This window comes from Colletotrichum scovillei (assembly GCF_011075155.1).
Source record: "Colletotrichum scovillei strain TJNH1 chromosome Unknown Contig00007, whole genome shotgun sequence".
Classification (NCBI taxonomy): domain Eukaryota; kingdom Fungi; phylum Ascomycota; class Sordariomycetes; order Glomerellales; family Glomerellaceae; genus Colletotrichum; species Colletotrichum scovillei.
In genome coordinates, this window is record NW_023336265.1 from 177,777 (window position 1) to 191,287 (window position 13,511).

The window sequence follows — 13,511 nt, forward strand, 5'->3', positions numbered from 1 at the left end:
TCGTGATTTCGACAGCCTACAGGATGTAGGAAACAGTGGGCAGTGGGAGTCTTTGAACACAGATGCTTCTAGGGTACATTCAGCTCAACCAAGCTAAGTGGTAGTAAATCATTAAGTACAGACTCATTATCAACACACTCGAAAAGACTGAAACCCATGTCAGTCTAAGAAACCAGTTTGCAGACGTCTAAATCCCTACGGCTGAAAGTTTGCCGCAATGAAGTTCTATCCCGCATGATCACTTGTCTCGTAAGACGCCAGGCCATCCAATCCTTCCAGCACCGCCGCAAGTTTCATTCATCGTAAGGTTCATAAGGTTGTAAAAGGGGGGTCGAGAAGGTATAGAAACAATCGGTCACTACGCGCCCGGTCCGGAAGGGGCATGGATGCCGTGAAAACCAATGCCCACGGCAAACTCGCACTCTGCCCTGCCGAGCTCCGTCATGGTCCTGGCATCGAGACACAAGAGATAACTTGTCTGTGCGGTGCCGTCGAGAACGACACTCAGGATCACGCCGTCGTCTTCAGCCATCTGTTCATCGGTACCATCGGCACCGCCAGCGGAAGAAGAAGGCCGAGGAACAAAGATTGGCTCGCCGGGCGTGTGGGCGGTGGGGCACTCCCACATGAGGGCCTCGGCGGTATCGGCGTCCGTTTTGACAATGGTGTCGAGAAGGGTGCTGAGGCCGCGATCCGAGAGGCTGTAGACGTAGCGGTGACGTTTCGTCAAGTGCGCAGGGTTGATTGTGGGGAGTTCGCCGGCGTGCGGGGCCGGGATCGAGACGACGAGCTCTGGTGGTGGTGTTGTCGTCACTGTTGTTGTCATTTGTGTTTGTGAGCCGTCGGGTTTGGGGATTCTGAACTTGAAGCGTTGGAGGCTAGCCCAGCCGTTCTTGTATCGCTTGTTCTCGTCTGTCCAAAACTTCTCGCCGGCAGAGTTGCGATTCATGATGACGTCGTAGTAGAGATTATAGAGAATGTTGAGGTTTTGGTAGCCTGCTATCTCGCAGTAGACGTCAAGGATGCCATCGCTGCCGTCGGCCGCCGGCTCCTCAAAGGCGTTTGTGGCATGGAAGAAGAAGCCCGCGGGGGTGTTGAAAGAGGCGACGACGCCGTTCCCGTGGTGGCGGTCGATGAAATACCACTTGCATGTGTTGGTCTTGTCGAACGGCACAATGGCGTCTAGGATGTTTCGTTCCCAGGGGACAGAGAGGCCTTTGTAACCCAAGTGCGACGAGGGGATGCATAGCACGATGAACGATTCTGTGAGGAAGAAACTGTGGATGTAGGCTGGCTTCGCGTCGGGCCCGGCAATAGTTGCAAGAATCTCCGTCTCGCCCGTCGCAAAGCTGGTGCGGAAGATGCGGTAGGTCGACTTCATGGCGAAGGCAAGGTTGAAGTTGTACATGTCGCCGGTGACCGGGTCGCGCTGGGCGTGGGCGCAGGACATGGGACCGGAGAGAGACGGATGGAGTTTTTCCTGCTTTGCGAGGCCGATAGGTTCTAGGGTCGCTGGGTCAATCTCCATGAGAGGGCTTGAGTCGGTTGATAGCCAAAGGCTGCGGACAATGTTACGGTGGCCTGGCCCCGCGGGTCCTTGGTCTTTCGTATCGAAGCCGGGGACATTTGCGTTGACGGCAACGCAGATGTTGGGAGCAGTGCCGCGGGCGAAGACGCCCATAAACTTGCCAAACATCCCGACACAGGGGTCGGCTTTTTGGCCAAAGGTATAGCGGTTCTGGTGGCCTGCGGCCTTGATGGAGGCGACGAGGTCGTCGGATTGCCGTCTGGAGGAGTAGAGCACGCGGGTCTGACCGCCTGGGGATTCAGGAGGAGTAATATCAAACTTGTGCGTCTGGGCGAAGCCGTCGAACCAGTGGGAAACGTAGTAGGTGCCCTTGGGTGTGTCTTCGATCTTGCAGCTGCCCGGGCCCGTTCTGTAGAGGGCGCCGGCGGCCCAGGCTGGGATCTGGCCTTGGACGTGCAATTCGATGGGGCCGCGTTCCTCGGTGAGACCATCGAACTAGAGCTGTTAGCTGGCGCCTTGGAGGATATTTATGTAAGAGAAGGGGAGGCTCACGCCTGCCTCATTCGGCCATTCTTCGTAGGGCGCCCTGAGACGGTTCTCCTCGAACATTTGAAGGTCTGCTGCCTCGTCTTTGGCGGTACGCCTAACGGTTCTAGCTGGTATCTTGGTGTTGGCAGACATCGTTATGGAGGTTGTGGTTATCTTGGTTGTGGTTGTGGTAGCCATTTTGGGACTTTATCTATGTAAACAGAAATGAATGGGCGACGATTCCGTGGTGCTGGGTATGCAGCTTGGTGTGTGCCGTCTAAAGTCCAAGGTCAGTGACATTTGCAAGTTGTATACTGAGGCAGAAGTACGCATGAGGTAAGCTGAGTAAGAGGGTAGAGAGTGTGTTCACTCTTGAATACTGTACGAACAGCAGATGTTGAGTGAAAGACACTCAAGATGAGGCACACACATGGAAGCTGCCACGTGAACTGGCGGGCATCAACTCACGCTATCTTTCAGCCGGTGTTTGCTAGTCTGCTAGTGGCCGGATCGGTGCAAGTGGCCGGTGAAGCTCGGTGTATCGGTGAGGTAGTGTAGTTGTCGGTAGAGTCGGTGAGTTGTGAAAGAAGTGAAGAATCCGCTATGCAAGAGGAGAGCAACCTTTTGGCCCCCAGGAGGGAGAAGCAAATATTGTTGGTTGGCAGCGTCTAATGACCCATGTCAGAGAGGCAGCACAGCTGGATGAAACGTAGGCACGATGGGATCCTAGATGAGCTGCAGAGCGGAGATGAGAAAGAGGGAAGAGGATGGCGATCTTTTAAGTAAGGTAGGTAGGATGCATATGTATGTCGACGGGCCATGGGATGGGTCTGCTTACATGACGGTGTTGCTACGCTGGATGCCAGGCGATGTACGAGTATCAAGCGCCGGGAGCATTCATCAAACGGGATGAATGAGGAAGTGCGGCGTGAGTGTGTGAGATGTATCTCAGTACTCTGTAAACGTAGGTAGGCGACTGTGAGGACGATACGGGGGAGACGAGCTGAGTGGTGCGAGGGCGAGATAGCTACCTATTGTTGCGGGAGGCGAGTAATTATCGACCGGGGGCACAGAAGTGCGGTGAAAACGGTTACGGACGTAGGAGCGGGTGGTTGTTCGGTTAGTTGATGAGGGGTGTGTGTGTATGTGGATGTCCAAGGTGAGAGTGAGCAGAGTGAATGGGAAACTTTTGATTGTCAATGGCCGATCGACACCACTTTACCCGGCGTGTTGGTGAGATGGGACGGGGATTGAGATACCCATGCGCAACCCACGATGCGACCAAGACGGGATCCCGAGTAAGCGATGCGAAGAATGCAGATTGAAAAATCTCAGATCCGATCAGACAGATAGATAGAAAAGCAACGTGATTGCGACAGTCCAACGGAACGGACGTGAGGAGAAGGGGATTGATTCACAACTCCCAGGATAACTTGACAAGGTAGGTAGCGGAATTCTCATGCAAGCCGTTTTGGAGAAGGCGGCGCGGGCGGGACGGTACGGCCGTAGCAGGGCGGAGGATGGTCAGTGTGCGCGGCACCAAGAGGAGCCTATTGATGCGGGCTTTTTACCGAATCCAGACAGCTTCCAAGTTGAGGAAGAGTGGCATACGGAGTACTAATAAGAGATTTGCAAGCCAGTGAGGTTCTGGGCAGTTCCCGAATGTGTGGTGTTGGTGGTGTTGCTAGGTATTGTTGTCGTGTGTTTGGGGTGGCACAAGCGACAAAGTAACGTTTAGTGGCGGTGGGCGTTGGTGGTGTTGGTGTTGGTGTGAGCAAAGCGGGAGCGGGAGCGGCTTGTTGAGGTAATTGAGATGGATGTCGGCTGTCTTTACTTTTTCCTTCTTCTCTTGCTGCTTCTCGTCGGCCCGAGTAGATAGCTAAAGTAATAGAGAGAGAGTCAGACATACGCATGAAGAAGTGAGCGGATGGCTCATGTCATCATTGATTCAGACAACGGTGCCAACGGCGGGATTGCAGAAGACCGAGGGTTCCGCTGTACCTGCCATGGCGTCGTCATCGAAAAAAGGGTGACCATTTGGCCCTGCCACAGACAGCATGTGTCAAACTGTGTAGGCCGTCGACGGGTGCAACAAGCGTGCAACAAGCCTCTCTCTTCCTCTTGATTTCTCAGTCAGCCACACCCGAGACCCAAAAGTCAAGGTAAAAGATCTGACCGACCTTTGATATGAGCCCCTGACCATGGGGATGGAACGATGGAGTATGGAGCTACTGAAGAAGCTTATGTCGGACTTTCAGCTCGGAATGTCAAGTTCCATCGCGTACGGAGTAGATGCTAGGTAGTGCGCACTGCGTGCATGTTTATGTCATGTCGGAGCGTGGAGACTTTTTTTTTTTTCGTGAGATGTGCGATCGATGCAACGTGATCATGAAATGATAACCGAGTACTGATATCAGACCGCATTCGCCCAACGTCAGATGAGACCCATGCCACTGTAGATCAACCAATATGTCTTTCAATGCTCGAGGTTCCTGCGGCGTGCCCATGTCAGACGGCACGCACCTATCAATGGGCCTCATTGTTTCGTTTCGAGCTGCTTCATCCAGCGGTGATGCAGAAAGATGTTGGTGAACCTCCCATCCGGGATTGCTTCTTCTTCTTCTTCCGCTTTCTTCTCTTTTTCCTTGTTGGTTCGTTGGTCGGCTGGTCGATTGGCGATGGCCCTGGTGAGAGTGAAAGTGGAGGTGTTGGTCTGGGCCCTGTACTGTGGGCATCTCACCTCAGCCTGGAAGATTCAGGTTAGGTACGTATCCCCAGCTGTGGAAGAACATCGGGGACAGCAGCGACTCACGGCAGCGGATTAAGCGAGGAAATCCACTCGGCCGGCGGAACCTGGCATCACTGAATCCCCGTTCTGTAGGTATCTCAGATCCTAGCACGTGCCTGGTACCTTAGCTTAGGTAAGGTAATAGGTACTTAGGTACTCTGCTGTGCCTGCTATGGCCTCTTCTCTAAGGTGCCGTGCTCAAATGTTCCTGGCCCTCAGCACATATTTGGTCGCCGCGTCATACGTTCCGCTCTAGTGCAATGCTCAACTACATACAGGCTACGAAAACCGAAATACCTCATGGCTTCATTGGGGTAGCTTGGCATTCAAGTCAAGTCACGTCCTGCGCCTCTGATGCTGCAACAACGGCTTCCGACCCGATCCCGGCATGGCGGCCCACATGAGCTCCGGCTCTATCCCACACCACCTCCGTCAGCGGTGGCTACAGCCAATGGCCTCTCATGGCTCGCCTCGGCCTTCCCTATTACTTTAGTGCCTTACCTTACCTACTTGATGCTGTCCCATGGACAAGAACGGTAGCCACATATACCATTGCCTGTTCTCTCATCGCATGGAACTGAGGCGCGCCCCGTCACACAGCTGTTCTTGTCTTGCCGTGCCCCTATGTATCAGTTGACCACGGGCCATCACGGATTACCGCATACTGACAGGCTCGCGGTGTCACCCACATTAATTCGGCAGTGTTGCGCTCACATATCCGTGTGGATCCTCGACGTCTTCCCTTCCGTCCAGAGCGGGAAACGTGCGGGATCGATTGATTAAGATGGCCCCTAAATGGGCCTCTGACAGGTACGCCTACGCTGTTCAACGTTTACCGTTGCACGGCACATTGCGGCCAATCTCTTAGTAGCACGACATCATGTTCTGGCCAAGACGTTACTGTGATATCGCAACATGCTTTACGCCTTCTTTGCACTTGATCAAACCGTGTCGCGGCAACTATGGGCTATATTGGAGACAAGTCGAGGTCGACTCTGCAGCTTTAGCAACCACTATCGTAGATTATTGACGCGTCGTTCTGAGCAATTCAATTGTCGGATTAGGGAAACTGGAGAGAACATAACTAAAGGCTGTGGCAGTGATAGGTGAGAAAGGTCCGGTGAAAGCTTGTAAGCCGTCAACGGTGAGACATTCTCTCGGCTTTTTGGCTCTAAACTTCAGCTTCCAGCCACGCAAGCAGGGTAGCCAGATGCGTCGATTAGGCTTCATTAAAGATGCGGGGAACAATCACCTGTGGCATATAGCGAGCATACAATCCGTATTTCGTTCGAATAACATCCGTCAAAGTTGGCACATCATGGCATTTAGGGTTCATCAAGCTGAATGTGAATGACTGAAAACATCTTTGGAGAGGTTGGTACCAAAATACAGCACGTAGTATCGATATGGGGGTTGGATATCCTTTGGCTATATCTATCTGGTAAATTCCCGCATTCTCACCATGAATCTCTATCAACTTACTCCCAGCTTTTCAAACTCATTTCTGAAAAATCATTGAGTGCCTTACCAAAGTCTCGATATGGGCGGAACAATCACAAGAAAGAACATCCGCACGCTGTCTACAAAGGAGCTCGACGAACTCGTCAGGGCATTCCACGGCATCCAACAGCTTCCCCCTCATGATCCCAACTCCTTCTTCATCATTGCCGGTTACCACGGCGAGCCCTTCAGGGGGGCGGGTTACGCCAATCCTGCTTGGTGGGGTGGTTACTGCAACCACGGCAATGTCCTCTTCCCAACTTGGCACCGCGGCTACCTCCTGAGACTCGAAAAGGCTCTCCAGAGCCAGGTCCCTGGCGTAGCTCTGCCCTACTGGGATGAGACCGAGAAAGAATCCCTGGAGCACGGTATTCCTCCCATCTTCTTGCAGAGAAAGTACAAGTTCTCCGACACTGGCAAGGAGATCTCCAATCCACTGTTCTCGTACACGTTCCAGGCCAGAATCCAGGATAGGCTCGATCCTATCCCGGATGCCGATTACACCAAGCCTGTAGGCTATGAGACCGTCCGCTACCCATTCTCGGGGCTTGTGGGCCCGAAGGACAAGAACAAGACCTGGGTTCACAACAATTCGCTGCATAAAATGGGAGAGAAGGCAACGAACAAGATGCTCAATGACAACATTACCACCTGGCTCACCAAGTCTTCTTTCTTGAATAGCGACGGGGAAAGGCAATGTGCCGGAGTCAAGGATAAGTATGACCACTGCCTCGACGCTCCCAATTACACCGTATTCTCCAATACAACTTCGGCGCAGCAATGGAACGACGACGGACTTCAAGAGCCTGGGTTCAAGTCCGTCGTACCACTCGAATCCCCACACAACTTGATTCACTTGGCCGTCGGCGGTTTCGACCTACCTGGCAGCAACTCTGACCAAATCGGTGACGCGAATGGCGACATGGGCGAGAACGACACGGCCGCCTTTGACCCAATCTTCTACTTCCACCACTGCTTCATCGACCTCATGTTCTGGCGGTGGCAGAAGAAGCACAACAAGGAGCACTCACTCGAAATCATCCAGGGCTACCCCGGCACCAACTCGGTCGACGCCCAGGGCCCAACGCCCGGCGTGGCGGGCGGCACCTGGCTCACCCTCGACAGCCCCCTCGACCCATTCAGGAACCCTCACGGCGCGGACAAGGCAATGACTTCCAGAGACGTGGTCAACATCGCCGAGCTGGGCTACGCATACGACTACCCCGAACCCCCGACGCGGGTCGGCGAGCCTCATGGTCCGAGTCCCGTGTTGACCGTCAGCGGCATCAACCGCGCCGCCATCGGGGGTTCCTTTGTCGTTTCCGCCTGGGCCACATTGAAGAGCGGAGAAAAGGTGCTGGTCGGGACAGAGGCCGTGTTGAGTCGTTGGCACGTATCTGGGTGCAAGAACTGCCAGAATCATTTGGAGGTCAGAACACATATACCGGTCGAAGGCTGGACGAAGAAGGATACGGACAAGATGAAGTTTGAGATTGGGCTGCATACCCGTAATTTGAGCGGTGTTCCCAAGGACGGGCGTGGCGAAGGGGTTCAGAAGCCGAGAGTCAGCCTTGAGACTGATCATTTGTAGGTAGTTGTTCATTGCAGATATTGGTTGAACGCTTTTGTCTTGTTAGGGCTTCATTAATACATCTGGCACTACGTTTCACAAAAGTACTATATCCTGTCTGATGACTTACAGAGCATGAGAGTTCCTGTGATCTGTGACCATCTCAGAACCGACTACCTACAGAGGCTTGATCTTAAACTTAACAAAAGCTCCATATATTCGGTACAAAGCTTCGATTCTGATGGACAGACTCTGGCATTATACTTGCAGGTTACTAACTCATGCGGTTGCTATTTGTTGCTTAGGTACTGAGGCGAGCTTACATCTTGACACAGCATTTGATGTTCTCTTTTGGTTGGTGCTCCCCCTTCTGATTCGTTACTGTCAGGTCCACCCGTCTTATTCCCCGCACGTGAAGACAATGATTATTCTCAACGCACACAACACTTCGCAAGGATGATGGATCCAGTCGAGAACATTCCTAAACCAAGCCATACCACATCGCAGTATGATTTTCGACAGACCGTCCAAACCTTGGACCCGAAATACGTGCCGTCGGCAGAATGCGGCGCTCCCCGGAGAAGGCTAGTAATCGTGGGCGACGTTCACGGACGAGCATCACAGCTTCAAAAGCTCTTGGACAAAGTCGGCTTCAACAAGGATGCGGGAGATCACCTAGTTTTTACCGGTGATTTGGTCAACAAAGGCCCCGACAGCGCGGGCGTGGTACAGCTCGCGATGGACCTCGGCGCCAGCTGCGTCAGGGGCAACAACGAGGACCGCGTCCTGGCTGCGCGTGGGTTCATTGAGCGCGGCAGAGTTACTGGGTCTACGGGCGATGACGGGAAGATTGTTTTCGAAGACAGCAAGGAGAAGTTGCCGGCGGATATCCCGTACGCCGTGTCGAGCGACTACGTTACTGCGACGCAGCTCTCTAAGGAGCAGGTATCCTGGCTATCATCGCTGCCTCTCATCTTGCACATCGGACCGTTCAGAGGCGCCAAGAGTCCTCCTTGGAACTCTGGGGCTGCGGTGGTCGCACATGGTGGTCTGGTGCCGCTGCTACCGATGGAGGAGCAAGATCCTTGGGCCGTGATGAACATGCGCAGCCTGGTGTATCCGATCGACGGCGCCCACTCCGAGAATGTTGAAGCTGCTCTTGCGAAGAGGGTCAAGAGCCGTCTGTGTCGACATGCGGCATTCCAAGTCGCAAAGGATGAGGGACTCGAAGATGAACTAGCACGAGTCTTGTGCCTGTGGGACGGTGACGAGGTTTCGAAGCTTGCAACAAATCAAGAGGAGGGGACCATTGCCATTGAACTGGCTGATGGAAAACGCTGGAGAGAGGCCTGGAACGAGACTCAGAACATGATTGAAGCACCAGAGGATCGCTCGGTTGTCGTGTATGGTCACGACGCCAAGGAAGGCCTGCAGGTGGAACCAGACATCCAAGTACCGGAATCGCTCAAGGAGAAGGGGGCCCAAGGACCATGGACGAGGTATGCGTTTGGTTTGGATTCTGGATGTGCGTATGACAGAGAGCTATCGGCCATGGTCATTGAGGCGAGTCCGGATGGAAGTGATGTTATTCATCGTATAGAGCAGGTCAAGGGGGTTGAAGAATGAGACGTGGGCTGGTTTAAAGCCAACAAGGTGATGCATGTGTTGTAAGTCGGATAGTTTCTCATGGTGTGCCACCTATCCTTCACTAATGCAGATGGGAGAGCGAGATTCCGGGATGTCAGAATAGTCAGCTGCATCATCTTGAGTCTTTAGACCATATGCCAATAGTGCCATAAGTGCGGTCACTCGGCTTAGCAGTCGATACCACGAAGAGTTGCACAAGTCACGAGCGGGAGCTGGAGAAGAATAGTAGTGAAGGAAGGTTGCCTAGGTAGGTATCTCAAACATGCGAGAGTAAAAGGCGACAAATAGTGATAGAGTTATCCGGCCTAACTACACTACATGTATAGGTATGTACTTATATGTGAGTGACAAATCTATCCCCTCAATTCAGTTTGGCTAAGTATCCAGGTGAGCACTCTTGCTCCTTGTAAATAGTTGACTACTAAATACGCTTCATGCTTTAGTATGTCTCTGCGTTGGCAAAGATGCATGCACAGTCAGCAAAGGACATCCTCATTCCTGGGATAAATGCACCACTGGAGGATTACTGCACTGCCTGTGGAAGGAGATTGACCCCCATATAGTCCGAATGATTCAACACTCGTCGTCAAAGTTGCAGACAAGACAGGCACAGACAAGTCGGATGAAACTGGTCCCCTCATTCACCACTTCAACGCAACCCTTCAATACCTTGGCCGGGCGCTGTTTCTTCTTGGCGCGGGCGAAGGTGGGTGAGTGGTGACCTTTTGCTTGGCTTGGGCCCTAGCGAGAATGCGGTCGAGGTTCCAAAGTACCTACAGTACCTACTGGATAGGTGAGTTATAAGGGACTGACATCGCCGGAAATACCGGAAGTCTCGGCATCACCGGCTCCGTGCCCCAACGTCATTCTGCCCGCTGCTCTCGTACAATACACACTCTTTCCCCCCCTTCTCATCCGCCATACCCCCCTTGTATATCTTTATTTGCGCCCATTCGAAAGGGAAAACACTATTGCAGCTATTTTGTTCGGGAAAGTCGGCTTTCGCGCGCCTTTGCGAGAGAATGTCAGATACCGCCGACGATGAACCCGTATACAAGCGTAAGCGGGTCGCAAAGGCCTGCCAGACATGCCGATCCATGAAATCCAAAGTGAGATTACACAACCCGAGTCTCTAACGTCCTTTCTTCCGCATTGACATTAGACCTATGTGTTCACAGCTTACTCATACATATTGATAGTGTGACGGAAAACAGCCAAAGTGTGGAAGATGCGTCGGGTATGGCTACGACTGCGTCTACTCCGTAGGAAGGCCTCGTCGACGACGGGAGAAGGCCACCGGCAACGGAGATGCCGGCGCAGAAGGTCCATCGGCCGGATCGGGCCCCGGCGCGCACACGCATGCCGCCCTTAAGATCGCCGTAGATCAGTATGAGACTCTAGTGCAGAGCCTCATCACACAGCTACCCTCTGCCCAACAGCAGCAAGACGCCCAAGCGCAGCTCAACTCCATCAAGTCGCAAGTTGACCAGGCCGTGAATAAGACGTCCTCGACAGAGACGCCGTCATACTCACCGGGCGTGGACCGTGGACAGCACAACCACCACGACTACCAACCTTCCCCGACACCTTCGCTCAAGCCCAGCCAGAGATACTTGGGCGAGGTGAGCGACGTGCACTTCTTCAATGTGATTAAGCGAATCCTACAGACAAAAGACGCTCCCGGCGGCGGTGGTGGCGGCAGCAGCGGCGGGGCGGACCACGACTTTGACAGCTACGAGCAGGACGGCGACGCGCTGCTAGCCGGCGCTGCCGCAGGAGGGAGGCTGGTGGAGCTTCCCGGCCCCGAACAGGAGCGCAAGTTCACCGACGTGTACTTTGCAACCATTCACCTCGCGTACCCTTTCATACCGCAGTCTACCTTCTCGAAGCTGTGTGACAGAATAGGGGGCGCGCCCAACGGCAGTGATCGTTTAGGGGGCACGGAATCTGCTCTGTACTGTAGGTTTGAATCATGCGCCCCTATTTCTATCAACCTCCCTGGGAGCCGTGGGATAGCAAGATAAGACTGGGCTAACGTAACTCATAGATGTAATCTGCGCCATTGGTTCATACTATACGTCTTTTCTGGAGAAGAACTCGGATACCCGCCACTTCCACGGCGTCTACTTCCAGCGCGCTTTAGCCCTTGCTGCATCAACGGCATCGTCGGATCGATCGATCAACCAGGTCTCGCTTCTTCTGACGCAATGTTTCTACTATCTCGCGGTATCTCGGACAGATAGGTTTGTTTTGCATTATCTCAACATGTCCTAAAGCACACATCTGACATTCACAGCTGCTGGATGACCCTGGGCCAAGCTGTCCGAATCGCTCAAGGTATCGGCCTACACGTCGAAAAAGACAAGAACAACCCCCGCCACACGGTTGAAACCGAGACGCGTCGCCGGGTATGGTACTCCATCTACGTCCTGGACCGTCTCCTCTCCCTCCAGCTGGGCCGCCCCGCGGCCGTACACGAGGACGACTTCAATGTACCGCTCCCTTCGCGGCGTGCCGACTCGGAGATTGACTGGGAGGCCACCCACATGGAGCCGCCGGTCGAGGAGACGTCGGGCGGGGACTACTTCCTCGCCGTCATTGGCTTCTCGCAGATTCTGGGCCGCGCGCTGCGGGACGTTTTTGGGCCGAGGCACTCGCAGCTCACCTCTGCGGGTGCCCTCCGGACGAGGGAACTAGATCGTCAGCTTGTAGATTGGAAGTCGAAGCTCCCGCGACGGCTGCGGTTTGATCTGGGGCATGCCTTTGACCAGAACTTTGCATTCAAGAGACAGGTAGGTTTCAGCAGAAGTGTCTGCACTGTGTGTGCGAAATATGAACGCAGTACTAACGAACACCAGCGAAACATACTCGCAGTCAAGTTCCACCACCTGCGGGCTCTTCTGCACCGGCCATACCTGTGCTACCCCCTCCTCCGCGGCCTCGACGACACGTCCTCCACACTCTCCGAGGTAGACTGGCATCTCGTCAGCATATCCGAAAAGACATGCGTCGCCGAGGCGCGGGAGACGGCGCGGCTGCTGCACGGCGTCTCGAGCGAAAAGGACCTGGTCCACGACTTCCCCTGGTGGCAGATGATTTCGTGTCTCTTGTGCGCGAGCTCCATTCTGTTGATATCCAGCACGTTTACGCAGCCCATGGCAGAGGACGAGGCCGTCTTTGATGCCGAGGGCCTGTCGGACGACGCGGAGACGTGTCTCAAGATGTTTGAGGCTTTGAGCTGCAATTCGTCGAGCGCCAAGAGCGCGCGGGACATGTTGAAGGGGCTCAAGGAGTGCGGCATCGACTGGAAGAGCAAGAACCCGCCCCGGCCGGCGGTAATCGCTGAGATGCCACAGCAGCAGCAACAGCACCAGCACCAGCAACCGCAGCATCATGTGCCAAACAGCTCGATGCAGGCGCAACATCAGGCGCAACAGGCGATGCTGTCGCCGGTGGAGATGGGTGCGTTGAGCGGGATGCCGGACTCTGCTACCGCGCAGGATATGGGAATGCTTGGTATGGGTGTGGCTCCATTGGCGCCTGGCCAGTGGCCGGCGGAGATTGTGGACTCGATGGCGTGGTCTGCGCAGTTCTTTGATGCCATTCAGGGGTATGGGAATGGCGAGTAAGGGGCATATTTGGCAGGATCAATGCTGTACTAACATAATGATGTAAGTTGGTTATCATGTACAAAAGTCATGTGTACACTTAGTTCAAGAGAGGCAGTGAGGTATCTTGAGATGATCAGCATCAAGGTAGTCCATCGCAGCTAAGTCATCGTTTCATTGGCGTAGGTGTGAACAGATTGGTGGCAAGACAATGCCATCAATTCATCGTAAGCTCACTCTTACTCGATTACAGGTTTTTGTCATCTAGAAGTAATGTCGCTGCCGACAAGAGGGACTCTAGGTTGCATTTAGAGGCCAAGATGAGGTAAAGTCAGGTAAGGT

The 13,511-nt window shown here is 53.9% G+C and overlaps 4 protein-coding genes across 4 annotated transcripts; 3 read left to right on the plus strand and 1 right to left on the minus strand.

Moving 5' to 3' along the window:
- Positions 1-358: 358 nt before the first annotated feature.
- On the minus strand, positions 359-2,254 carry HER10_EVM0010054 (carotenoid cleavage dioxygenase 1; the record flags this gene model as incomplete). The annotated part of the gene is made up of 2 exons (XM_035479524.1): positions 359-2,023; positions 2,081-2,254. The coding sequence occupies 2 exons, from the start codon at positions 2,252-2,254 to the stop codon at positions 359-361; spliced, it is 1,839 nt and encodes a 612-aa protein (XP_035331759.1).
- A 3,886-nt stretch (positions 2,255-6,140) lies between these two features.
- Positions 6,141-8,021, plus strand: HER10_EVM0012215 (uncharacterized protein). The gene has a single exon (XM_035481614.1). The coding sequence runs from the start codon at positions 6,385-6,387 to the stop codon at positions 7,933-7,935; it is 1,551 nt and encodes a 516-aa protein (XP_035331908.1). The 5' UTR covers positions 6,141-6,384; the 3' UTR covers positions 7,936-8,021.
- A 347-nt stretch (positions 8,022-8,368) lies between these two features.
- Positions 8,369-9,548, plus strand: HER10_EVM0005274 (calcineurin-like phosphoesterase). The gene has a single exon (XM_035474896.1). The coding sequence runs from the start codon at positions 8,371-8,373 to the stop codon at positions 9,538-9,540; it is 1,170 nt and encodes a 389-aa protein (XP_035331465.1). The 5' UTR covers positions 8,369-8,370; the 3' UTR covers positions 9,541-9,548.
- Positions 9,549-10,484: 936 nt separating this feature from the next.
- HER10_EVM0004837 (uncharacterized protein) lies at positions 10,485-13,500 on the plus strand. The gene is made up of 5 exons (XM_035474468.1): positions 10,485-10,670; positions 10,761-11,520; positions 11,609-11,804; positions 11,858-12,353; positions 12,420-13,500. The coding sequence occupies exons 1-5, from the start codon at positions 10,584-10,586 to the stop codon at positions 13,188-13,190; spliced, it is 2,310 nt and encodes a 769-aa protein (XP_035331438.1). The 5' UTR covers positions 10,485-10,583; the 3' UTR covers positions 13,191-13,500.
- The last annotated feature ends 11 nt before the right edge of the window (positions 13,501-13,511 follow it).

Bases quoted from the DNA above. Each gene is read 5' to 3' on its own strand.
- HER10_EVM0012215 (XM_035481614.1), top strand. From the start codon at position 6,385: ATGGGCGGAACAATCACAAGAAAGAACATCCGCACGCTGTCTACAAAG.
- HER10_EVM0005274 (XM_035474896.1), top strand. From the start codon at position 8,371: ATGATGGATCCAGTCGAGAACATTCCTAAACCAAGCCATACCACATCG.
- HER10_EVM0004837 (XM_035474468.1), top strand. From the start codon at position 10,584: ATGTCAGATACCGCCGACGATGAACCCGTATACAAGCGTAAGCGGGTC. The intron at 11,805-11,857 runs GTTTGTTTTGCA...TGACATTCACAG, and splicing joins GCGGTATCTCGGACAGATAG to CTGCTGGATGACCCTGGGCC. The intron at 12,354-12,419 runs GTAGGTTTCAGC...AACGAACACCAG, and splicing joins ACTTTGCATTCAAGAGACAG to CGAAACATACTCGCAGTCAA.